Consider the following 26,883-nt stretch of genomic DNA (forward strand, 5'->3'; position numbering starts at 1 on the left):
GGAAGCCCCTCACTTGGAATATTTAAAACTAGACTGAACAAAATCCTGGAAAAATTAATATAGGGAACAATCCTGCAGTCATCTCCAAAGGAAGGGCTAGATGTTTTCTAATAAATGCCAAAATTAACGCTGGCCTTGCAACATTGCCTCTGACCTATGCGCTTATGCAGTTTCATACAGCATGATGGCATCTACAGGCCCCACTCTGAACCAGGACTGGGAGTACAGCAATACTGGACTAGGGCTACCCCTCAGCAGGTGTAGGGCATGTTCTCAGTGGAGGAACAGTTTAAAAGTACACTGCCCAGGAAAAGGGGGGAAATGAGTTGCATGTGGCATCAGAAAGCAAGGCTGCGGCTGTGGCAGGAGTGGCAAAAGCTTTGTGATGGCTGCTCTAGTAGCAGGGACTAGGCTCTCTTCCCCTCTCTAGGAGCTGAAAAGCCCTAAAAGAGATTGATTGAACAGGGCTGTCAGAGACTGGGGAGAGGCTGCTAGGTCAGAGACCATGCCCCACACTGAGGAGTGCTAGTGTGGTTGGAAGTACCCAAGGGAAAACATAATTTGGAGTAGCTCAGTAAGTGGGCTGGGTACTTTGATAAACCCTAGGGTCTTGTGTTGGAGTGGGTGTGGGTCCCCCTATCTTCCCCCCTCCCCTGCTCCACTATAGTGACAGAATCTCTGTGGAAGGTTTGGAGTATATGGGGGTGATTGTGGCCCCAGTCAGCCTTCTCTGGGATGACTAGGCTGACAGAAGGCCATGAGCTGACCACTAGACCAGGTGGTCATTGGACATGAAGCCTGTAATTACATGATTACATACTATTTTTTTTTCTGCAGGACCCCCATTCATTCAGTGTACAGGATGGATAGTGAATGAGGCAGGAGTGTGTGGAGGTTGAATGGTGTACATGGGACCGTATGTTCCTATTGGGTTTTGGGAAGTGGGCTAAAGGACTGCTAAAGGGCCCTCCACCAGCCTTAGGGGAGGATCCACAAGGTCCAGGTACTCAAATAATTACAGGGGACAAACAAAAATGTAACAGGGGCAGGTGTGAAGGTCAAAGGATCAAACAAAGGGAACTTGAAGGGGACACTGAGCAGAATCGGACCATATGTTGGTAGGCATCTGCCTTATTCACTGTCACTGTACAACACGTGCATTGAATGAGGTAGAGAAAACAGTCCATAGACATGTAATTGAATGCTGTATGGTAATGTGTGAACAACCTTAACTTTGCCACTCCCTGACTTTTGCATGCTGCACTCTCCCCTGTAACAAACAGCTTTTTTGTATGTAACATATTTTTGCAGTACTGCATTGTGAGGTATCCACTGCCTGTTGCATTTGGGTGCCATCTGTAAACATAGACAATAATGATAACTGGGCATAAAGTATATAACCCCATTCAGTAGGATAAAGGCTGATGCAATCCCATCTGTCCACTTCAGGCCAAACACCACACTCTGTAGATGTAGCATACTTTGGGAGCAGGTACTCGCTGGGTCACATCCACCTCTGATAGAGACCCAAGCCCTCAATCTCCTCACACTTTAGTAACACACACAGGTTTTATCCAGGCATGAAAGTAACTTAAAGGATTTTACTGATACTCTGGAGTCCTTAGGAAGACGCAGGGCTTCTACTCGAAGAGGCGGGGCCTTTACATCCCCCGGGCCTTTAAATCAAGATTTAAAGGGCCTGGGGCTGGGACTGTGGTAGCAGCAGCTGGGAGCCCCGGGCCCTTTAAATCACCCTGGAGCTACCAGCTGCAGAGACGGCTGGGAGCCCCGGGGCCCGGGGATCCAGCTGCTGCAGCAGAGTCCCAGACACTTTAAATAACCATCAGAGCCCCGGGGGCGCCCTGCTGCCACTGCTACCCCGGGGCTCTGGGCTCTGGTGGTGCTTTAAAGGGCCCGGGGCTCCACTGCTGTAGCGGCAGCTGGGAGCCCCTGGCTCTTTAAATCACCATCAGAGCTCCGCTGCCGCTACCCCAGGGCTCCAGCAGCGGGGCTCGGGTGGCGATTTAAAGGGCTCCGGAGGGTAGCGGCAGAGGGAGCCCCGGTCCCTTTAAATTGCCACCTGAGCTACCGCAGCAGAGCCCCAGACCCTTTAAATTGCCGCCGTGACCCCCGGGGCTCCAGCAGCAGGGCTCAGGCGGCTATTTAAAGGGTCCGGGGCTCCGGTTGCTGCTACTGCCCCGGGTCCTTTAAATCATCCCCGAAGCCTGCTGGAGCCCTGGGGTAGCGGCGGCTGGGCTCCGGCGGCTATTTAAAGGGCCCGGGGTGGTAACGGTGGCCAGAACCCTGTGTCCTTTAAATCACCGCCAGAGCCCTGCCGCCGCTACCCCAGAGCTCCGGCAGGCTCCGGGGACGATTTAAAGGAACCAGGGTGGTAGTGGCTACTGGAGCCCCAAACTCTTTAAATCGTCCCTGGAGCCCTGCTGCTGCTCCGGTGGCTATTTAAAGGGCCCGGGTCGGTAACTGCAGCAGGAGCCCTGGGCCCTTTAAATCGCCACCCGAGCCCTACTGCCGCTTTCCCAGGGCTCTGGTGGTAATTTAAAGGGCCCAGGGCTCCAGCCGCGGCTGGGAGCCCCAGGCCCTTTAAATTGCTGCCTGGGGAAGCCGATCCGCCCCGGTACAGTGCATGGGCTCTTGCCGGTACGCTGTACCGGCTTACTTTCACCTCTGGTTTTATCATGCCAATAAAAATTTTGGCTTGTGTCTCACTTGCCTATCACCTTGTCCTGTTGTGAGCTCCTTGGGGCAGGAGCTTTGTGCTCACACCTGTATAGATGCAAGGATGAAGTTCAACAAATAATCTGAGCAGGGAAGAGAGTCCCACCCAACCCTGAGAGCCCTCCACTGCAGCTGTGCTTAAAGCCAGGTCCTCATCTAGGGTTCTTGGTAGGGGCATTGTAGAGTCCCCGAAACTCACTGCCTTAGGAGGGAAGGAGGCAGTGGTTCCAGTCTCCTGGGCGGATGGACAGGCTGGGCGGAGAGCAGCACGGAGCAGCTGTATGCTTTGCCCCAGCCAGGGTCACACCAAGCCCCCGCTCTCTGTTTAGGCAGCACAGCTGCGGGGCCAGCCCCCTGCCTGACACACTGTTGCTGCTGCAAAGAAAGAGCCCGAAGGGAGCAGAGAACAGAGCGCAAGCATCGTCCTGCCCCTCTCGCCTGAGCTGCACGTGCGCCCCCCCCCCCCCCGGGCCAGGCGCCTCCCGCAGCTGCTCATCATTCGCACAGCTCCACCGCGGCGGGGCGGAAGTGTGCACGCTGAGGGGGCGTGGCGCGGGGCGGGGCGGAAGTGACCCCCGAGACCGGAAGTCCTGTTCCGAGAGGAGGCCGAGGACCCCGGAGAGGCCGAGGCGGGCGGGTGAGTGAGACCCGCCTTAGCCCGGCTCGGGGCTGGGAGGGTCGGGTAGCGCGAGGGTCTGACATAGGTCGGGGGATGATGCCAGGCCCTGGGGTGGTGCCAGGTAGGGCCGGTGCCAGGGCCGGGCTGGGGGCCTGGGGCCCAGGCAGGGCGGGCGCCATGGGCGGGGTGAGGGTGGTTCCGGCCGAAGGCTGACAGGCGGCGGCGGGGAGATGAGCTGCGGGAGTAGCTGAGGAAGTGGAACGCAGGAGTCGTGGCGTCGGTCTGTGCTGCGTTGGGTGATGCGGGATTTTACCTACGTCTCCGACTCCTGGGTTAGAAAGGTGCCTAGAGCTTCTGTCCTGTGTGTTTCCCTGAGGCTTTCCCTCAGTCCCCGGGTCCTGGCCTCATCAGGGCTCTGGGGGGAGGGCAAGGCACAGTGTCCCCTATTTCCTGAGGCAGCTCTGCCCCAGTGCACACAAATCTATTGTACATATTCCCATAAGGTGTTTTCTGTGTTGGGGGTCCAGTTTGCTGCTGTGGTTAGAAAGTGTCAGTATCTTAGCAGGAGCGGATTTATTGTATAACAACAGGATCCTGGTTTTGTAGTCTCGCACACCAAAGTGCCTTAGATCAAAGACTCCCTGTGTATTGAGTGAGCAGTCATTTGTGGGGTGGGAAACCACAGCTGTTTGGTAGTGCACAGCAACACGAAACAACAGTTTTGGATGAGAGATGAAGAACAATCCTATATAGAACTGTAATGGCTGGGGAGATGTAACAAACTAGACTATAATTACACAGATTGAAATTTGAACAGTATTCCTGGTTAACGCCTGATTCTCCCACCTCAAAAAAAAAAAAAAAAAAAAAAGAGAGGGGGGCAAAGCATCATGGAATCTTTGTGACTGCATTAGTATGAGACTTAAGCTTTATTCCTCTTTGGAAAGACTGATCCTCATGCAGCATAGAGTCTTTAATACCCATTGTGTCATTGGTCTGAGCCAAGTGTGCCACTTATTAAGTCATTCACAGTCCCTTCATGACTGGTAGAGGTCTCCCATCCATGTAATGAGCAGGCCCAACCCTGTTTCTTGCATATAACAGCTGATGGTATGACATCACATGGTGTTCTGAATGCAGGCCATTTCACTTTTAGGCTGGATACTGGGACATACTGCTTCAAGGAAGAAAATGCAATCTTGTATCCGTGTCAGGCATAAACTTGTCTTTAATTGCTATAGCATGAGGCGGTCTTGGCTGGGAAGGGGAAGTGGTAGCCCTAGTTTTAAAGGGAAGACTGAGCTGTAGCACAAGAAGAACAGTTTGCCTGTATTAGTCCTATTGGGCAAGTCCAAGGTGAGTGTCTAACCAAGTTGCTGGTGTGAAGAAGGCTCTAGTTTATGCTGGTCTAGTGACGTGCTGTTGCAGTGACATTAGTGGCTGGTGCTAATTGGTTGTTTTCGTGTTTAGTAGACATTGCCCATGGATGAGCTGGTGCATGACTTGGCCTCGGCCTTGGAGCAGACCTCAGAACAAAACAAGCTGGATGAGCTGTGGGAAGAGATGGCCCTGAGCCCAAGGCAGCAGCGGCGGCAGCTTCGCAAGAGGAGGGGTCGTAAGCGGCGCTCAGACTTCACGCACCAGGCGGAGCATGCCTGCTGCTACAGTGAGGCTTCGGAATCAAGCCTGGATGAAGCCATGAAGGACTGTCGTGAGGTGTTGACTGCCAACTTCAGTGACTCAGATGACATGGCTGTGGCCAAACGCCACCCAGCTCTGAGTGCCACCCTAAAGAGCAAGCAGCATTCTTGGCATGAGTCGGACTCCTTCACGGAAAATGGACCCTGCCGGCCCCTCAGGCGTCGCCGGAAGGTGAAACGTGTGACCTCAGAGGTAGCTGCTAGCCTCCAGCAGAAACTCAAGGTGTCGGAGTGGAACTATGAGAGAGGCTATAGGTTCAAGTCAGCCAAGAAGCAGCGTCTGTCACGCTGGAAGGAGAACGCCCCTTGGACTTCATCCAGCCATGGTCTGTGTGAGTCAGCAGAGAACAGGCCCTTCCTCAGTAAAGGGGGGAGGAAGGAGAGGATGGAGTGTGAAGCGGATGAACAAAAACAGGGTTCTGATGAAAACATGTCTGAATGGTGAGCTCTCCAGGCCTTTCCTTCACCTACCACAATCAGATTATCAACTTCCTTTACAGCTGCTTGCAAAGACTGTGCCCTGGTCTAGGTAGTTCCCTCTCAAACAAAGTTTTCCCTTAAAGATACAAGAAAAAAAAAAAATCTCCAAACCCTTGCCTGCAGTCCTGTGGTGCTAAATCAGTGTGCATGTTGTCTTCATGACCCAGTAGTGACATGTGCATGTTGTCCTCATAACAAACCGGTGTGTTTATGGCTCCAATGAGAAGTCTGTTGTCTCTGTCTTCACAGTGACAACCAGCATGCTAGTGGCTCTAGTCTTTGCAAGTAAAACCATGTTGACAAGCCAGTGAGTGATGGATGAGACTGATTTCAGTTTCATGTTTCCAAGGGTTTATGAGAAACAGCAAAGGAAAACAGAATCCTGTAGTGACCAGTTAGCCTTGTTTGCAGTTACTGTATGTACCTTGATCAAAACGTTCTGTTTACAAGTTACTGCATGTTAGTTGTCTAGTGTAGTTGTAACAAAGGCATAGATCAAGGTGAGGCCTTTCTTACCAAAGAGAGGATGCTTTTTTTTGCCATCTAAAGATGGGAAAAGACATTTTTATCTAATAGTACAGGAAGGATATATTGAGTAGCACCTTGAGAATGTATCTCAATGACAATGGGTAGATAGATTCCCTCACTTGATGGAGCAGTAATAGACATTGCTAGCCTCCTCGAGGTACTTTCTGCACCAATCAGTATCTCTTCCATCATGTTCAATTGAACTTAAACCAGCTGGCTTTCATCCAGCCTTATCTGTGCCAGCCATTGAGAAAGCAAACACACAGCTTTGTTTTGGTCCATCACCTGAGGAATGTGCTGGGTGATTGTTTTGTTTTCCCTCAGTTGGTTCCTTTCCCTCAGACTAATTAGGGTATATCTACGGTACAAAATTATGTTGACCTAAGTTACCATGACATACAGCCACTACATTAATTAATTGCTTTTGCATGTCCATACTATGTTCCTTGTGTCAGCGGTGTGCATCCTCACCAGGAGTGCTTGCACTGATTTAACTGTCAGTGTAGAGTGGCTTCTGAAAATCAGCAACAGTCGATGTAAGCAACACGGTATCTACACTGATACTGCATCGACATAACTACATCAATCTAAACACTACACCTCTCACAGAGGTGGAGTTACTAAGTCGGAGTAGTTGGCGAGTTACATTGGTGGGAGCTACATTTTAGTGTAGATCAGGGATCAGCAACCTTTGGCACACAGCCTGCCAGGGTAAGCCGCCTGTCGGGACAGGCCGGTTTGTTTATCTGCCGTGTCCGCAGGTTCGGCCAATTGCAGCTCCTACCGGCCGCGGTTCACCGCTCCAGGCCAATGGGGGCTGTGGGAAGTGGCACGGGCCAAGGGATGGGCTGACTGCTGCTTCCAGCAGCCCACATTGGCCTGGAGTGGCGAAACGCGGCCAGTGGGAGCTGCAATGGGCCAAACCTGCAGATGTGGCAGGTAAACAAATTAGCCCGGCCCGCCAGGGGGCTTACCTTGGCATGCCGCGTGCCAAAGATTGCCGATGTAGATGGTTACAGAGTTAGGTCGATGTCAGCTGTCTTGCGTTGACCTAACTCTGTAGTGTAGACCAAGGCTTATTGTGCATACGTTTGCATCAGATGACACTTGCCATCTGCTGCCAAAGCCTTTGGATTCTCTTTGGAAATCCAGAGGTGAAAATGTTTGACCATCTCACCTCCACATGTATGGTCTGGGCTGTGGCTTGGTGAGGGGAGTGGAGTTAGAGGGAGAAATACATGTGCATTACTTCTCCTTGTAGAACGCTTCTGGCAGCAGTGAGGGATCATGCTTTGCCTCTCCTGCACTAAATACAGTGCTTCCCTACTAGAAACAGCAGAGTGAAACTGGGTATGCTTACATCATTTTCACTCTGCTGTAGATGCTCCATCTGATACCACTGAAGTGCTTTGTAGAGCTGCAGCAAGGGCATATCCTGAGGAATGTGTGAAAACTGGACAGGGAGGAGAGAAAATGAATAGGAGTATAACCATAAACAGGCAAGAGGAAAGGTGATTGGCAAAGCAAGCGGGGCCAGGAAGCAGTATTGGTGTTCTAGGGGCTGTTGTACATCAGTTTAGGATTGAATTGTGTTTCTCACTTCTCCTGTCAACAGAGATTAGGAGTACACAAGTGTCACACTCAGCCACTATGGGAACAAATGCCTTGTATCATTCAGCAGTGACGTTTTCCCCACCCTCTTTCCTCCTAGATTAGCAGGAGCTAGCATCTCTGTGGAGCTAGAACACTCAGCACTTTCATCACTTTCCTTTGCTTATGCTCTGATCCAGAGCCCACTGAATTCAATGGAAAGACTCCCGTTGGCTTAATAAGCTTTGGATCAGGACCTTAAGGAGGAAGCAGCTTTGATGGATTACCGGTGGGGCTATATTCAGTTTTATGCTGGAGAAAGGTTTGTTACCATATCATGTCTTCAGAGTGGGATGTGGGGATGAAGAATTTTGGAATACCCTCCCACACACATAGATAATGGACTAAGAAACATCCTACATAAAAGTGGGGGAGATGGAGACTGAAATGAAGAGGAGAAAGGAAAGATACATAGGAACATGGTGAGGGAGCAAATGACTGATCTAAGAGTGGTATGAGAGGGGAATCAAAGCTTGATAGCCAAAAGGAAGGGGAAACCAAGAATGAGAGAAACATGAATTCATTTTAGGGGACATTTGAGATTTTTGAGCTACCAGTACAATGGTGACGATTAGTTGCGAAGACACTTAGAAGTAAAACCTCTCCACTCAGTCCCCTTTTAATATTTTGGAGCTCTCCCACACGATGGGGAACTGACGAACTATAAATGGAGGCCCTGAACGTCTGTCTCATTTATCTAAAATGTATGCTGTCTGAATTGTCTGCTTAATGTGATTACATAGGGCAGATCAAACCAGAATAGTCCAAGGGCTGTCTGAGAACATCCTTGCTAACACACATGCTACTTCAAGTTCACGGATGACATATTGTCTCTCTAATCTTTCACATAAACAATATCTAACTAGCCTTCTTTTGTATCGCTTAATTTCAAATTGGATGTTGTACTAAGTTTACCAGCCAGTGATAAGGTGAGCTTGTTTTATCTTGATATATTCTGGGCTGATAGAATGACCAGTTACTCCCCAGTTTGTAGTTTAGTTCCTTTTGAATAGTAGCAGGTTTGGTGACAGCCTGTAGTGGCAGTCATGAGCCTGGCTCAGCTGATGTATTAGGGGCTGATCTCTCAGGAAAGAAAAAATCCCCTTCTCCTGGAAGGCAAGTGACAGAGACAGAGTGTTCAGCCTCCCCCTCCTTCTCTAGCCCGGCCTGACCTTCTGCAGCCCCTTGGTGCTTCTTGTTTTCTTATTTTTATAGAAAATCAATGTCCCTCCTGACACAAACAATAGCTCAGGAGCAGGAATAAATGTCGGAAAGCTGAGATCTCTGTCCATCACCTCTCACTTTAACTCCACCAAACTATTTAATTATAAGCATGCTTTGCTCCAGGTGTTTGCGACAGTGAAATTGCTAAATGAGGACCATTTTAACCAAAGATTGGGCGATCAATAACACTCTATAGCAGTAGCTTGTCGGATCAATAGCATTCATTATTTCATGGTTAAGGTAAGTAGCCTCCTTTGCAAGTGGAGAGCATTAATCAGTGCTTACTGAACCTGAGGAAAGGCTTGTGTACAGGATACTCCGTTTTCCAGGCCTGAAATATAAAGGGAGTATAGGTAAGGATATCTTTCAATGAACCTTTGTACTGATACCGCAGGTAGAAAGCGTGGCGGAGTATGTATCTGTAAGGCACTGCAGGGTTTTCCAGTACTTTGAGGCACTGGCTGTTCTGTTAATTTGATTCGGAACTTGGTTTAATAATCCTTTTCCTTTCTTATGATTCCTGGTCCTATGCTTTAACTACTGTCCCTTTCTCATACAGCATGTTAGGGGATGGATGGCACAAACTTCATAAAAGGCTGGCTTAAAACTTGGTGTTAAGTTGCATGCTAGAATGTGGGAGGGACTTGCAACCTCTTCCATCTGTATGTTTAAAACTACCAACTGAAAAATGGACTCTAATGCACTGATGAAGGTTCAGACTTTCAGGTATCCAGTATAATGGATTGTCTTAGCTAGTTTACAGAACATGTTTTTTAAAAAGTAGTAATATGCTTCACAGCATATGGTTTTAGTGAGTACATACAGTTAATTGTGGATGGGGTGACACTCACTGTCCCTTTGCCTTGTGTCCCATAAAGTTTCCTGAGGATATTGGTGGCTGGTATAACCACACACCATGCTGTGTGATGTTGCTCTTCCAGGGTACATGGGGATCTTATCTAACCACACTGCTGAGATTATTTCAGATGCTGAGTTAAAGCTAGGATTCACTTCTCCCATAAGGCCCTGTAACCTGTGTGCAGGGTGGAAGGGGTATTACTTTTGCTGAGAGATCTCAGAATAATGGAGGTATTGGATAATATGTCCTAGAAAAGATCGAATCCTAGCATTAACCCATCAAATACCTAGGATTGACATGAGCATGTAATTTTGCAGCACAATGTTCAGCCTTTTCAAAACTTTTTACAGACAGTTAAGTTTTCTACTCAGATTATTTTCCAAACAAATTCCTTCGTAAACTGTCTCCTGGAGCAGCAGCAGTGGCCAAGTTTAAAACTCAGTTTAACTGGTGGTTATCTACAGCTGCAAGCTATGTAGTACTGGTTTATTTGGATGAGTAGTTAGGGACTTGAGGCCTGGTCTACATCTAAACTTAGGTTGACCTAGCTATGTTGCTCAGTCAGGGCTGTGAAAAATTTCATGCCCTGTGTGATGTAATTAGGTCAACCTAACCCCTACTATAGATGCAGGTAGGCTGAGGGAAGAATTCTTCCATTAACCTAGGTACTGCCTCTCGAGGGGGTGGACTTACTATAACAACAACAGAATAACCCCTTTTGTTGCTGTAGTAGGGTCTATGCTACAGTGGCACAGCTGTGCTGCTGTAGTGCTTGAAGCGTAGCCCCTTATCCAGCCAAAGAAAGGAGAAGGCATTGAAGAGAAGGCATTTATGTTCCATTTATGTTGGAAAATGGAAGTCTAAAAAGAAAAAGTTGTGGTACAATTGCCAGTGGCCATCGGGTGACCCGCGAGGGGAGCATTTAGCTTCATTTCTGTTGCCTGGTCGTTACCAGAGACGGGGATATCTGCAAAGAGTGTCATAATTATGATCGTTAGCCTTGGTGCCCTGACCTAATCCCATTTTTGATAATTATGTTCTGATAACCTAAAATTTCCTTTTTTAACTCGATACAGGATTCTTCTTAAATTGCATAGTGTTGTAGTGAGCTGTTAGACAGTTGACATGTTCCATGCCAGAGGCAATCATGTGTCAGTGATGAATTGATTCCCATTTTGTATGGTATATAAAGTACTTTGGGGTCCTTTTGGGATGAAAGGCACTGGCAAAATTTAAAAGATTATTGCTGCATACCTTTCAGCAGTTAACTGTGGTTGTTCTTTGCAGTGAAACCAGCAGTGTATGCAGCAGCAGTGACACTGGCCTCTTCACCAATGACGAAGGCCGTCAAGGTAACTACTGTCTTGTGATTTCCCTCTGGTGCAATATGGGAATTTCTTTTTTATATACTTATAAATGCAAATTCAAGGCAGTGCAGGACTAGAAATTGGAGGGGATCAGGATGTGTGGGGAAGGGAGAGTGGCTAGGAGTCAGAGGAATTGGCTCAGATCACAAAGGTGTTCCATGTGATTTCAGTTAAAATCATGCTTTTCTTATGGAAATGCCATGATATTTATCAAATGTATACAATCCAAATACTGGAAAGTGTGATATAAGGCAATATGTACGTTATTTGGTTCTTGGGGATGACTACTCAGACTTTTCTGCTTAGTTTCAGTGAGGTCATCATGAACTCCATGAAGTCTCTATCAATAGAGGTCAATTGTTTGTATATATATTACAAAAGTTCCCACAATCTGCTTGTCATACTCTGCAACACAGAAACATACTGGTCCAGAGAGCTCACAATCTAAGATGACAAGCAACATACTAAGCCTGGTGGAGATGCAACAACCAAAACATGTGTATTAGGCAGGGGAGAAGCAGTTCTCAGAAGTTTGTGGACTCTCACACTTCAACTGGTGTTGGTGTTGAATTTGTAACATACACATTCTTTGTCCAAGATTATTATTAGGTACTGGAGTTAAATACATGTCAACCAAAGAAACAAACACAAATGTTTAAACAGGGACTAAAAATCCCTTCCCCTCTCTGTTGCTCAAATTCCAATCTCTTAAATCTTGTGATGTCATAATTTCATTAATTCTCCAGTCCTTGGCTGTGTCTAAACTGGGAAAATGCGTTATGTTAGAAAATGTGTTAACTAGTATGTTTTGACTAATATGATGTCAAATGTGGTGTAGTACCTACTGTAGATAGGGACAGTTGTGTTAAAAATTACTTTTTTTAAAAACATGACTGTCTCTGTCAACACTAGTTGCCACTTCATGTTTGACATCATTTTAGCTAAAACATGTTAACACATTTTCTGAGATGATGCATTTTCCCAACATAGACAAAGCCTTAAATGTTCAGGTGCTGTTTGCACTCTAATGTGAAAAACAAGCAAGGAAAAAATACCCTTTTTGGACAAACTCCTTCCAAAGCTTCTTTATCAGTCATAAAGAAGCAAAAGAAAGGGCACAAGCCCAATTGTTTTCCTTTGCAAGTCCCTTTAAACTTAATGTTCTGTCCCAATCCCAAGTTAGTTAATTACATTCTGCTTCACTATATTTCCGGTGTAGTTTCAGCTGGATACAGGTTTCTTCCCTTTTTGTCCTTTTAACTATTATGTTATTGGAACAGTTGGCATTTTCCACCCCAGGAGCAGCTGCATTTCATTGATAGAGGAGTGGTCCCTGTGTATAGTTTGAACATAAGTTTATAAAATGCTTTGGGATCTTTCAGGGTGAAAGGCACTGTAGGAGCAGTGGATGCTGATCTTTGTCTGTCTAATGTAGCAAGTGACTTTGAAGGAAATTGCTTGAGATGAGAGTTACTGAGCTTATGCTCTAGTGTCCAAAGTAGCTGACATGTTTATACACATGATCCTTTTTCCAGTGTTTAGGGGAACAGTTCTTATTTATTTTTTAAACATATTTTGGTTGTTAATCTCCGAATCCACTTCTGAAGCCTCCGTCTAGAGCATATGTATCAAATATATATAAAAGTAAATGTCTGTATTTGTGAAATATCCTGATTCCAGGCATTTGCCTGTTGTTGTGGGTCATTTCGGGGGCTGATGTTGTGGTCTGGGCTGTTTGCTTCATTTGTCTAATGGCTGGTTTTCAGAGTGGATGCAGGACTGGCTTATTGTCTCAGGATGAGGTCTGGCGCCCGTACTGCACGGAGCTGCCTGTTCACCTGTTACTTTCCCAAGGAGAATTCTAGCCAGGCAGCTTTAACAGAATATTGTCTAGTGCAGTTCATTTACCAGGACACAGCTGTGTTAATTGCACTGGCTCTGCTTTTTGGAGACTTTTGAAGTGGTTAGTTGTTGCTCTCCCAGGCATGAGTGGGCTGTGGTCTTTACAGGTCTTATGGAGTTTTCATAGAGCCAGCTGTATGGCACAGTTAATACTCATAGACCCTTTCTGTGCTCTAAGCCACCAGCCATTCCTAATGGCATGATATACTTTTCCTTGAAGCTGCTGTCCTCTGACTGTGGCTCATTCTTCCCGATGTACAGATTGGTAGCATGTGCAGCATTTGCTCCTCTTTCCCCCCATTTTGAGGGCTCCTTTGTAGTAGCCCATAATGCTTGTGCCAGGCCACTACACTTTCACCTCCCCTGCAGTAATTACATTGGAGAAAGAGCCACACCTGTACATCAGGCACCACACAGCACTGAAATAATGTCAGTGAGACACAGCCACAATAGAGCAATAAAGCTGCCTCAACCTCCTAAACACCTCAGTAAAGAGGACCATCCAACAAAGAGGCCTTCATGCTGGGTGATGCTACGTTCTGTGGGAAATGCTGCTTATGTCACTGTAGACTGAGCACAAGAATAATTGGAGCACTTGTTGAATTCCCTATAATTACAGTACTATCAATGAAACTTAAAATAAAACTGCTATAAAATGTAGGAGTAACTCCCAAAGAATCTTCAAGTGAATTTGGTAGTTTTTTGATGTGGAATATGTAGCATTTTGATGGTCACTCAGAGTGGTTGTTGGAGTAACTCTGTGCTGCTTCTCTAGGGGATGACGAGCAGAGTGATTGGTTCTATGAGGGAGAATGTGTCCCAGGATTCACCGTCCCCAACCTCCTGCCCAAGTGGAGAGCTGATCACCGGTCTGAGGTGGAGCGAATGGACTCTGGCCTGGAAAAACTCTCTGACTCTACGTTCCTTTTGCCTTCCCGGCCTGCTCAGAGGGGTGAGCTCCACAGGGAATGGGATGGGTTCAGAAGTGTGTTTGTGAACCTTCAAATGGCAGAGAGCAGATTTCATTTACAGAGATGCTCAACTTAAGCTGATATGAAAGTTGACCTGTTTATAGATTTTTAAAATATGCTTGCTTTGGATTATTTTGTTGTGCCCTGTTTTTAGACTGGAGCAATCGGGACACTCTGCATGTACCTCTACAGTAAATGGAATTTTGATATTGTGTTTGATGTTATCTGTAAAGCAAACAGAAGTCTAGATTAAAGATGGCTGCACCACCCAAAAGAGAACGCTATGAAATGGTGAATCATCCTTCATTTCAGCTGCCTAACTTCTTCAGTCACCTTTTTATAATGTATAGATTTTTATCTGTAGCTCTTAGGTAAGTCTTCTCATGGAGAAACTGAGGCACAGAGGTTCTGACTTGTCCAAGGTCACACAGAGCAGAATATAAAACCCAGTTCTCATGACTCTGAATCTCATATTCTTCTAGGCGCTGGACCACAAGGCCTCTCATCACTGTTTTGCCAGGAGCAACCTTCTGCCTTCAGTGCTCAGCTTTTTCCTTTTCTTGGTTTTCAGGGTTTCATGCCCGTCTGAACCGCCTTCCAGGAGCTGCTGCCCGTTGTCTCAGAAAGGGACGTAGGAGGCTCGTTGGCAAGGTATTGCCTCTTCCAAGAGGGAAATTCTGTGTCTGCTCTGCTGGTCAGTTCGGAACTGCTGCTCTAAGGCAGCAGGTGGATTATTTTGTGCAGAAGAACCCTGTACGGTGGTCTGTCACATACTACTTTCTTTGAAAAATAACATCCAGCTGAAAACCAAATAGTTAAGACAAGCAGCCAAAGAAGGTGGGAAGATGGAGGGTGAATACAAAGGGAGCTATATTGGCAGAAAGCTTGTTCGCGCTTAGGGGGAAATGACAGCATTGATGTATCTGGGAGAGCTGTGCAGATTCAGACCCTGGGAGGCAAAGACTGGGAGCTTAAACTTGATGTTGGAGGTGAAGAGAAGCCAGAGTTTTGAACAGAGAAGCAACATGGTCTGATTGGCAGCAGAGAATGATGATTTTAGGTGCATCATTTTGGATGGCTGAAAGGACAGGAGGTCAGAGAGAAGGTTCCACTAATGAATGCAAGAAATGAATGAAATTAATTGCAAGAAATGAACCCCTGGCCAGGATTACAGCAGTTGGCATAGAGAGAAAAGAACATATATCTGTTACAAAAGGAGAGACAGGATTTACCACAAGCCTGCATGTGGTGGGAAAGAGGAAAGCCACGTCGGTGTGGGGACAATGGGGCGGAGAGCGGAGCTATCAACCATGATGGAATAAGGAGGCTTTTGGGGATGAAGAAAGGTGAGGGATTGGATGTTTGTTGGTGGGACTTACTCTGTATTCTTGGAGAGACTGCTTTACATTCATTGATGAAGATCTATTTTCCCTGCCTAAGGACTGGTGGGGAAAGGGTAAGACCTCTCAGCTACAGAGAGGAAGCCCTCCCACTTTGTGAGGATAACGCCTCTAATGATTCAGAGTTTGGGGTGTGTGTGTCAGGGGTGCAGTTCCTCTCCCTTCTCTATTAGTCACACTCAACAGCTCCTGTTCTTCCCTTCTTCAGCCCATTCACCTTTAGTTGTAGCCAGTATTTTAAAATAAGAGTCCTCAGTTGATGTGAAATCTGCTTTGAGCAGGGCTCTTCAGGCCACCTGCAAGGGCCTGTGCCTGTTGGAGGCTCCTCTAATGATCCCAAATGAGAAGGATAATATTTACTTGTTTAATTCATCTTCATCACCTTAAAGGGATCTTTGTCATTTCCAGCGGAGGTCACTGCTCCCCCTCCCCGTTCTCTCTCTAAATTGTAATAATAAATAATGAGTTTCATTCAGAGCTCCCCGCCAGCGAGCTGCTAATTACCCAAAGTACGGCTTGTAATTTACACAGTAATAAACCGTAAATTTAAACATTACGGCACTTTAAGTTAATAATTTTCCTGCTGTAACAAATAGCCCATCTTTGTTCACCCCTGCTGCCGCTGCTGCCTCCCCTAAACCTCATGGTCATTTGTGCCCAGGCAGTTTGGCATAAGCTCTGGAGAGTCTGGCCTGTGAAGCCTTCTCCCCTCATATCTGGAGCCTGACCTACATCTCTTTCCCCTCCCCCCACAGTGAATTTTTTATGGCCAATTGCTATGTGAAGATAAACAGCCTGATATTTAGAGCCTCCTGTATGAATGTGTACAGGCAACAAACATGGGCTTTGGTCAGAACTGAGCTCCCAAAGCAATTCCTCCCTCCTGGAATGTGCTTTTACTCAACTGCTGCAGGAGTTTTTACTGAATCTGCTGCTTTTGGACAGTCCAAGCTCCCACACGGAGCACTTCAGTTGCCTTCTCTGTGCTGGTGAAATTCCCCTTCCTGTTGTGTCCCCCTTCCCTCCCCCCCCCTTTTTTTTGTGTGCAGTGCATGTTGTAAAGTAGGGAGAAGGAGGAAGGTTCAGTTTTGTGAGAAAGAGGAGCTGACGGTTCTACTTAGTAGGAACCATAGGAACTCCTTTCTGCCTGAGCTGAGTCTCCTGCCCTCCTCACCTATCAGCCTGGAGTAACTGCTTACAGAAGCTTTGCGTCCCTGAGGGGATTCACAGACCTCACAGCCAGGGTCAGAGAGGTTACTCTGGGAAAACAGGACCTTGAATATATTTGTGGTGTCTGTGCTGTCTGCTTCTTGGAGAAGGAGGGGGAATGTCTCAGATGAAGCTTTTGCCTATTTTTGTGTTTCAGGAGACCAGCTTGAGCACTCTGGGCAGTGAGAGGATGAGCCACATCATTAGTGACCCACGTCAAAAAGAGTAAGGACCTATCTGCTAGTGATTATGGTCTAGCACAGGGGTAGGCAACCTATGGCATGCGTGACAAAGGCAGCACGCGAGCTGATTTTCAGTGGCACTCACACTGTCCAGGTCCTGGCCACCGGTCCGGGGGCCTCTGCATTTTAATTTAATTTTAAATGAATTAAACATTTTAAAAACCTTATTTACTTTACATACAACAATAGTTTAGTTATATATTGTGGACTTAAAGACCTTCTAAAAATGTGAAAATGTATTACTGACACGCAAAACCTTAAATTAGAGTGAATAAATTAAGACTTGGCACACCACTTCTGAAAGGTTGCCGACCACTGGTTTAGCACTTTGAGTAGGTGAAGGGGAGCGTGAACTGTGCAATACCTTGAGACTGCCTCTTTCCATCTGCTCACTGGGACTGGACGGAGTGATGACAAAATAACCTGTGAGATGGGAGATAGTTGGGTCCAAAACTGACTTGTTACTCCCTTCTGCCCTATTTGCATTTGCTCAATCCCCCCATTATAGGTCTGCCCCAATGTATGGCTACGGCATGCTATCCCTTTAATTACACTGAACCTTCCTCCTTCTCCCTCCTTTACCACATGCACTTCACAGATCCATCGGTCCTTAGCACAGCTTTAGAGGACCCTCTGTGCTCATTATTGAGTAGCACTGTGTATGGAGGAGCACCATGGGAACAGAGCTGGGCAGCGGAAGTGATGCTGACAAATCAGCAGCCAGTTTGGCTTCTCCACAGATGCAATGTTCTGCATTTCCCTCCCAGCTCCTCCTCCTAATCATAACCAGTACCATGGGTGATCAGGGTGGGTTTCCCTGGAACTGCCACTGTGGTGGTTTGACAGGTAGGGTGGCTTTTCCTAATCATGCTGCAGTGAATTCAATCTTCACTGGCTATCGGCATCCAGATTCACTTCCTGCCTACTTGGCTCCCTGTGTTTAAAACTTGTCATTTTGAGTATGAGTCCTGTCAATGTTTAATCTCACTTCCTTTTTTCTCCATCTCTGTTTTTTTCTCCCCTTTTCTCTGTTCTCCCTCACCCTCCCGCTCCCTTGCTCCTTCCTTTCTCCGTCTCCCATTCCATCTTTCCTCCCTCCAGTTTCTGGTTACCATCGATGGGGAAGAGAGACTGCAACCAGGTAAGATGGCTCTGCTGTTCCCTTTTTTATTTTCTCACTTGGTTTCCTTCTTTCTAGAAAGAACAAAGTGCTGGCTTCCGATTTCCACCACATTGTGGCCTGTGCACATGAGGTAAGGCAGTCCCAGCCCTTCATCTCACTCTAACTGACATCTTCTGGGCTTCTAGTACATCCCACATGCCAGGGATCATATGGGCTGTTGGTACTGAGTACCTCCCTGGGACCCCAGTCTTCTCCTGAAATCTCCCTTAGTCCGACTGGTTGTTTAACTTTCTCCCTGACAGTGAGCTGGAGGGAGGGTCGTCTTGGCTGTAGGATTCTCTGCAAACCCCATGAATGGGACTCTTTCTCCTTTTAACCCTTCACATCCATCCATTTTGGGTCATGCTTTTTTCCTGGTGATCCTGTAGAGGAAGAAAAGCTGTTGGCCTGATTGTAGTTAAATAGCACCAGACCAGGGAAGTACTGGAAAGTGATGGGGCGGGAGAATAGTCACCCCATCTGTTTTCCATCACCCCTACATAAGTGCACATTGTCAAGTCTTCTCCAATAAGTGTATTACGTAGATCAGATTCAGTGACAATTGGCTTATCTAGCCAAAGCAGAAGAGCCCAGTCTCTGTGACTCTGCCAAGGCAACGGGCCTCTTCCTCGGGTGCACCAGTACTGTCTGGTTCCTCACAGCAATAGTGTCTCCTTCTGTTCAGTGGTCAGATGCTCATTTTGTTTCACAGACACTGATGTTGAATGCACCTTGTTTTTGAAATTGGATTTCAGTTTTACTGTCTCAGATGGCTCTGAGTGAGCATTTCATGTCTCCAGGGCGATAGAACTACTCTTGAGGCCATAGTGTCCCCTGCCTGTTAGAATAGCTCTCTAACATTCAAAATACATAATGCTCTGAGTGTCAGAGTGAAGACTGACTCTGTAGACCTTGAGAGAGCCACAGGAAATGCTGCTCTTATGATGAACTTAAATAGCTACAAGGAGTAACTGGAGGTTTGTCCCCACAATACCATTGTAATGTTTGTCTGACAATAGAATAATGGTCATTTAAAGGAGACGCTGTCTGATAATTGACGTTTCAGAGATTATAGCATCTCTTCAGCCTGTATCAAGCCCTTTGTTTATAAAAGGTGGCACTGAGTTCTGGATTCCTGAGTGGTGTTTATAGCCAGGGTCCTTTCACAGCTGAAGGATTATTAATTTATCATTTCTTAAAAGCACAAGCGCCCAGTTCTTTGAAAAATGTCCCTATGGGTGCTCCACTTGAGATGCACATGCGCTGCATGTGCCTTTGATCGGAGATTTTTTGATAGCAATGCCTGTTTGATCCACATATGCACCCTAGCTATCCTCAAGCCCTGTACTGAGGATATATAGGTCTGTGACAGATGAACCACCCCCAGTTCCTATAGCAGAAATATGCAGTGCTGCTACATGGGCTTCAGTTCACATCTTCTCAGGACACCATGTTTTAGTGAATACCTCAAAGGAAGATGCTGCCTTTGGTTCTGCAATTCTGCAAACAATTCTAGACTGGGTTCCAAAGCTCTCTCCTTCAGAGGGAACTGCTCAGGAGATATGTCAAGTGGAGCCTTCTCTCTACTTTGGCATCTTGGTGAGACTTTGCAGTAGAGAAGGAACTGATGGCAGTTTGTTTGTCACAGCCCTGTATGCCCTCAGTATGAGCCATTACGATAATTAGGGCACATGCCCGGACCAAACAGGCACTGCTGCCAAAAATCTCGTATTGGAGGCACATGCACATCTTCTGTGGACACCCACAGGGGGACACGTTTCAAAGACCTCCAGTTACTCTACAAGGTAAGTTACCGCTTCTTATTTTAGGATAGAGTACCAGAGATGTATCTAGTACTTTATAACACACACAAAAATAGATTCCTTGCCCTGAAGAGCTTCTAGGCTAAGTTGAGAACAAACAGGAGGAGAGGATGATGATGATGCATGTGGTTACTTGAGAGGTTAACGCAGGCATCCAGAAGGTAGCTAGCAGGATGAATTCTGCAGTCTGTTTCCAAATTGAGTAAATGTTGCTTCATGTCATCATGTGGTTGATTAGTGACTGTTCAATTCCCACCCCTCTCTTAAAAAGATTTCCAGGGTTGTGTCCTTCAAGATAAGCTGCCCTTAATAGAGTTGATGGCTCTTAGGCTCTTCCAGTGTCTGCAGCGAGACAGAAGATCATGGACTACTCTGAAGACCAGAAGGAGGGGGATGAACATCCATGTTTCTCTGAAATTGGCTTAAAAAGGGTCCCTGATGTGAGAGACCTTGCTAACTGGGGGAGGGGGGGTCTTTAATACAGCTAGTCCCTTTGCTGTGGAAGCAATGGGGAGCTCTCTTTGAATTGAGCCTTGAAATTGAGTTTTTGGGAGCATGGTTAGTCTTCTGGTAATGAATCTGCTCCACTGATCCAAGTGTCCAACATGAGGAGGAGTTTTACTGCATCTTTACTTGTATTTATGGAAATGACTTCTATCCTTAGACCCAAGGGCATGGGCAGGAAGCTCTCCCTGGGGGAGGTGGACTCTCATCATGGAGTGCAGCAGTCCCATATAGGGCTCCCTGAATATGCTCTTGTTTACCCTGTTGCTTGTGTGCTGAGCAAGAGGAGCAACTCCTCTGCAGAGTTGTTGCCTTGAAAGAGGATAGTGGAAGGGACAGAATCAGATATCACTTGCCCCCATTATTTGATGGTGTGTTGGAGCAAGTCTGTGAATACTGCGTGAGCCAATGTGGAGAGTGGATTTGAGCTGCTGCATCTGGAAATTGTTCCTTTAAACACTGCTTAAATAATCTCTCTTGGACTTTCCAGTTCAATCCGTTATCTCCTTTGTACTCTCTGGATGTTCTTGCTGATGCCTCCCACAGAAGATGCTCACCAGCACACTGCACTGCCAGGTAATCCCCCTGCTTTGCTCCTATTATGAGGATTGTCTCATTTCCCTTCCTTTGCCACATGTCTGGTTCCTTCAGTACTAGCAAGCCTGTGGGTTAACGCTCTTGGAAACCTGGGCTCCAATCCTGATAAAATGTACACATGCAATAAGTTTGGTCTCCACTCAGTTGCCAGTGGGCATGCAGAGTAGTGAGCAATAAGGTTCTGGGGACAGAACTTGGTCTGGGTTTGAAATACAGATTGGACCTCTGCCACACAGTGCCCAGTAATACCAAGCTGGTGGGTTGCTGTAGACCATATGAAGATATAGATGGCCTTATCCTTGCCTATTATTAGAATTGGAAACCAAACTGCAAAGAAGGTGGCGGTAGGCTAATGTGCGTTACTGAGGAACCCTAAGATCCCTGAGTATCTGAAGTGGGTGTCCTGGATGGTTAGCAGATTTGGCAGTAGCTAAACTGAGATGACTTTGTGACTGGTGATGTCTCTGTGCTGTGGGATTATGGTGAGAAGCTTGGGTCAGGAATGACCAAGAGTTCAGGCATGTTTGAGTTGGCATTGTTTGGTTCGAGGGGGAAAGGTCATGTGCTGTACAAGTGCCTTCTGCTGGCCACTATTAAATCTGATTGAAATGCTGGCCTCACAGAGGTCACTCCAGCATCCTCCGCAATTGTTGCTGTCAAAGTGTAATGCACCTTTGCACCCTTCTTACTGTGTGTGGATGAAGTCTGGCCAGGGAGGGAGCTCTACTTGTGTTCTTAAAGACAGATTTATTCTGAAGGAGCTCTCCATACGTAAAGCTTCAGTTTCCTTTCACTTGTTAATTAGTAAATAGGGCATGAAAAATATTCTAGGGTTGTTTGTCTAAATGAAGGCTTGGCATCTTCCCAGCTCAGCCTCTCCTCCCACTGGCTTCTGCAGGGAATTAGTGATGTTGCACCATGATGTCATGCATACAGGTCTGTGACTTCTGCATAGGACACGGCAGCTGGAGGAGCAGTGACAGGATGAGAGTAAAAAGAATCCAAGAGAATACTAACCAGCAAACCTGCTCCTCTCAATGGTTCTCGCCTTCACATTTGCCTTGCACCCCTGTAAACTTCACCATGAAGCTTGGAGCTGCATCTCTACATAGTGCAGTGAGCAGGTCCCTTCCGGTGCACTGAGTATATGCCCAATGCTACAAGTGGAACCAGCCATTCCCTGTTCTCCCTATAAAAAACAAACCTGTCTCCTGCTAATAAATCCAATCAGGAAAAAGCTGATGGCACCTAGCTTGGCCAGTGAAAGCCCTGCCCTGCTCCCAAAGCTACTGGGTATGGCCGTGTCGAACAAGGATTTTCTGAAGCAAGTGTGATCATTGGGGTTTCTCATTTCTGTTACGTGAATAATTTAGTAACTAATGGATGGGTGTCCATGTACCCTGAGACCTCTTCTTCAGAAACTACTGCCCGATTTCAAAGTATAAATCTCATGTGCTGGCCCTTTAATCCCGCCTCTTAATCTGTAGTGGTGCGTTGCCATGTGCTGTTAAACAACTGGCTTATCCACTCTAGAGGTGCCTGCATTTCAGGGGCCTGCAATGAGGATGAAGTGGTTCCAGTATATAGTGTGAAAAGTGCTTAAAAATTCTTTGGGATGAAAGATGCAGTAGAAATGAAAATGCATGTGCAGCTCCATGTACCTAGATAAGACTGAAATCTTTAGTGAAAGGTGTTTCGCTTTACCTAAAGGTGTTGCCAAAGATATAAAAATGCGAGCACGCTTTCACAAACTCCATTATAGAAAGGTCCCCGCAACAAACAGTTGCTCTTTAAAGCCAAGTTCTCCTTTAACCCCTTACAGAGCCACTAAAAGGTCCATAAACAGCTTTTGTAAATCCTGGCACGAGGGTCAGACAGTCCTGTGAATCTACTCATTCACTGCTCTAGTTATCAAAATCTCCCAGTGTTCCAGGTTTGGACCCAGCTGATGATGTTATTGTAAACTCCAAATAATCTTCCTACAGAGGTGGCTTCTATCTGTCTACTTATCAAATGGCGGTGGGAAAACACAGGGCATAGGAAGAAAGGTTAAAGAGAGGCTGAGGGAACTGGGATTGTTTAGTCTGCAGAAGAGAAGAGTGAGGGGGGATTTGATAGCTGCTTTCAACTACCTGAGAGGTGGTTCCAGAGAGGATGGTTCTAGACTATTCTCAGTGGTAGAAGAGGACAGGACAAGGAGTAATGGTCTCAAGTTGCAGTGGGGGAGGTTTAGGTTGGATATTAGGAAAAACTTTTTCACTAGGAGGGTGGTGAAACACTGGAATGCGTTACCTAGGGAGGTGGTAGAATCTCCTTCCTTAGAAGTTTTTAAGGTCGGGCTTGACAAAGCCCTGGCTGGGATGATTTAATTGGGGATTGGTCCTGCTTTGAGCAGGGGGTTGGACTAGATGACCTCCTGAGGTCCCTTCCAACCCTGATATTCTGTGATTGATTCTATGATGTCTGGTTAGACATTAGCCTGTCCTGGCGGTATTGTAGCAATGTACTGGATGCCCACTTTCAGCGTGGTGCTCACTGTGCCAAGTAATACTGCTTCCCTCTGTTCAATTTCTTGTCTTTTTTACGATTGATGACTGCCTTTGGAAAGCCTTTTGCAAATGTATCTGCTAGAAACCCAGTTATCAGGTGGAGTTTGTTCTCTTTTCCCTTGTGGAAATGTTTTCTTCGCCTCCCTGGTGGCTTTTGGTGCAGTTTGTCTGACTGTGCAGTGCAGTGAGTGTTTTGGAGCCCAGTGCTTCATTTAAACAGAGCTGCTGGCCCGAATGCTGAGTGCACAGCTGTGGGCATATAAGAAGGGCTTTTCAGTGTCAAGGAGAAGGTTCTGTATGGAGGGTTCCTTGGGAAGATACCGTTGAAAGGCTGTATAAATTGTACCATACAAGATTTCCTTTCTTGCTTTATGTCTGCGATGCAGAGAGATTTCATTCAAAGTGTCTGGGCAGTACTGGGGATTTCACACCCATCTTTAGAAGCGGTTTTGTGTGTGTGTGTGGTGACTCTGTTATCATTAGTGGTATAATTTTATTTTGCAAAGCGAGGAGAGTTTTCTGCTTTCTTGCAGCTCTCCCCAGGGATAGTTGGTGTATTAATTTGCTGTATTGCCTCCTGGCTGTTCCCAGGCTGTTTTTCCTCTTCATCATGGAATTTTTAATGGCCCTGCTGCCTCTCGGGAGGTGTGCAAGGAAGAGTACCTTCGGGATCACTTCCCTTTTTTCACATGCCTATAATTACTCTCCTTTAAGAGCACAAAAGCGTTTGCTAATCATGCCTTGTCTGTTAAGGTTTCCACTTGACGATGCAGCCTTTTAGAGGCAAGTGAGCAGAGGCTTACATGGACAGCCGAAGTATTGTACTCCCCCTCTTCTTCCCTTTATCCCTTTCACTACCACCCATTTTTCTCTTCTGCACCTAGAAACTGTATGGAGTGGTAGTGCTGAGCACAACCTATTTGAGTACTGCAAATAGGCTAGGTTTGTAGTGGCTCAGAAGCATTGATTAGCCATCAAAATGTTCCATGGCTCCATCATTGGGAAGGTGCTTCATGTTTGTTTTTGGTCCATTGGTCTGGTGTCATGATCTTCCCTAGAGTCTAAGAATTTCAGAGCAGACTTGAGCCTCTGTTCCTCTTCCCTCTGGGCGTTGGAGTCTGAGTTATGGGTGGAGGGAAGACAGATTGCCTCCATTTCCATTTGTTGGCTGATCAATGAGATCCAAAATGAGATTGGGGTGGAAACTCATTTATTGTCCTTTCTGGAGGTCAGAAGAAGAGGGGGGATGGTCTGTGTCTAGGCAGACAGGATGTTTAGATTATGAGTGCAAGGAGCCTAAATTAGGGAGACCTCTGAATTGTGTTCCTGAATCCACATTGGTAAGGTAGAATGAGGCAGAGGGATCCCTTCTTCTTCCCTGTTCGGAATCTTTACTTGGGACACTGGAAGGAAGGCAGTTCACTTGTGTGCCATCACACCCAGTTCTCAGTAAAGAGTGGTGTTTACTACATCTTTACAAATCCTTTCTTGGGTGGCTGTGCTGCCATTGCATGAAGGCTGAGGAGTATAGTAAATGACCCATGCGGTTCACATGATTTCAGAAGTCAACAATCTTATGGTGATTTTTGGAAACTAAAAATGTGCTCCTTTAGGACTCCCTGGGGCTCAGGGTGGTAGAAGAGGAGATGCTGCTGTGCAAAGGAATTGTGTGCTCTGTGATGTGATAACAAGAGACCTTTGCATGCATAGGAGCTGTGTGTGCTGATTGGATGAGCGCCTTGTAGTGATTTACACACATGTGATGTGCAGATCAGACTTCGGTGCCCAGTTGGTTGTATCATTTCAAAGAGGAGGAGGAACTCTGCTCTCACTATTAATTTTGACCTTTGAAGCCACCATAAACAGCCTCAGGTTTTACCTCAGGGCTTAGAAAAGGAACCTTTTATTTGGCCTGTGTTGCTGCCTCACCAGCAAACAGCAGCAACAGCTGGGCTGTGCGCTGCTTTAGTACCAATAGCTTTGTTAGAAGACTGTCTCTGTTGAACATTTACTTTAACATGAGGCTATAGTAGTCTTTGTTTGTAAGACATTAGATGCATGGCCACTCCTAATGCTCACTGTAACTTTCACTGGTGTGATACAAATGCTTTGCATCCAAGGATATGGTTAAAATAAGGTTGCCATGGATTATGTCAGCAGAGAAACAGGGCAGTGTGGGATTTTAGTGAGAGACTTGCACCTTGTGTGTTCTATGGACTCCAGCTTCCAAGGAAGTCTTAGATTGGGCATCATAATCACAAAGAGTCCAGGTGAGGTCCTTTTGTATGCCAGTGGGAATCTTTGCAACAGCTATTGCCCTGAAGAGCTTTTCCTCTTGACTAAATTTTCCTTTTTTTTAAATCAAATGTGCCAATCTGGCATGGAGAGTTCTCTGAAAAGCCTGTGATGCCATTTTTTTTCTGCAGTTGTGGTGCTTCTTAGCCAATGTCTTGGAAAATTGGATGTCAGTTTACAAACCAGGCTTAGTTTTAGTGACTAAGTGAAATGAACATGGTGTTTGTCAGTCTAGTTCCTTGTAGACAGGTGTCCACATCACAAAAACTACCATTGCAATGGGTGCTAATTGATTCCCTTCCTAGAAAAGCGAAGGACTGAACTCTCCTCTTTGTCCTAGTGATGATTCCTCCAGTTCAGGCTTTCTGTATCTTGATCGGGTGAAGGGGAGAAGGAGCTTCTATTGTGCTGTACTGATAAAACAGAGGATTTCAGGATCCCAGGCTGTCAGTCACACCATCTATTTAAATTAAAAAAAAAAAAAAAAAAAAGCATCTCTTTGGCTAAGCATGTGATGGTGCGAAGGGAAGCCATAGTCTAAACTTTTCTGGCGCACAGTAGGCACAACAGCAAAACCCAACCTGCTGTCCATCAAAGGTTCTTCCCTTTCTCCAGGCTCAGCTTTATGGTTTGTACATCCTGACTTAAAACATTAAGAACAGGATGGGAGAGAATCCAGATGCTCAAGAGAACTCCCCAGTCTTGTGGTAAAAATACCACTGTCTGTGGATAACCATAGACTTTTCTCTCAGAAATATATTCTTGCTATACCCACATAATTTCTCATTCATTCGCTGTTCATGATGAGAGGCTGACAGAGGAGTTGCTACATTTTTAGAGAGACAAGGTGGGTGAGGTAATAGCTTTTGTTGGACCAATTTCTGTGGGTGAGAGAGAGAAGCTTTCGAGCTTACACCTTTCTCAGGGCAGAATCTCCCAGTTCTTCCTCTTAGGGTACTTGGGTTACAGCCTTCTGTGTACCTCCTGTGATTACTCAGCAGTCCCTAGTGTGATTGGACCCTGCAAGGCTGTTCTTCAGGGCTCTGTCCAGCAGATAATACATAAT

At 46.3% G+C, this 26,883-nt stretch overlaps 1 protein-coding gene across 6 annotated transcripts in view; it reads left to right on the forward strand.

Moving 5' to 3' along the window:
* Positions 1–3,303: 3,303 nt before the first annotated feature.
* Positions 3,304–26,883, forward strand: part of GPATCH2L (G-patch domain containing 2 like) — a 42,254-nt gene continuing 18,674 nt past the window's right edge. Inside the window, exons 1-8 of one of the 6 annotated variants that reach the window (XR_013346407.1) lie at positions 3,304–3,373; positions 4,826–5,496; positions 11,084–11,148; positions 13,841–14,017; positions 14,608–14,687; positions 16,803–16,870; positions 17,989–18,140; positions 20,867–20,951. Coding sequence is in view for 3 of the 6 variants with exons in the window: in XM_077819173.1 (XP_077675299.1) it covers positions 4,838–5,496; positions 11,084–11,148; positions 13,841–14,017; positions 14,608–14,687; positions 16,803–16,870; positions 18,086–18,140; positions 20,867–20,952 (1,190 nt within the window). In the remaining 3 variants the exon portion in view is untranslated. Of the gene's footprint in view, positions 3,374–4,825; positions 5,497–11,083; positions 11,149–13,840; positions 14,018–14,607; positions 14,688–16,802; positions 16,871–17,988; positions 18,141–20,866; positions 20,953–26,883 lie in introns of those variants that run through there. The other 5 variants (XM_077819174.1, XM_077819173.1, XR_013346408.1 and 2 more) reach the window with 5 other exon arrangements.

Source organism: Eretmochelys imbricata, chromosome 6 (genome assembly GCF_965152235.1).
Source record: "Eretmochelys imbricata isolate rEreImb1 chromosome 6, rEreImb1.hap1, whole genome shotgun sequence".
NCBI classification, from domain to species: Eukaryota; Metazoa; Chordata; order Testudines; family Cheloniidae; genus Eretmochelys; species Eretmochelys imbricata.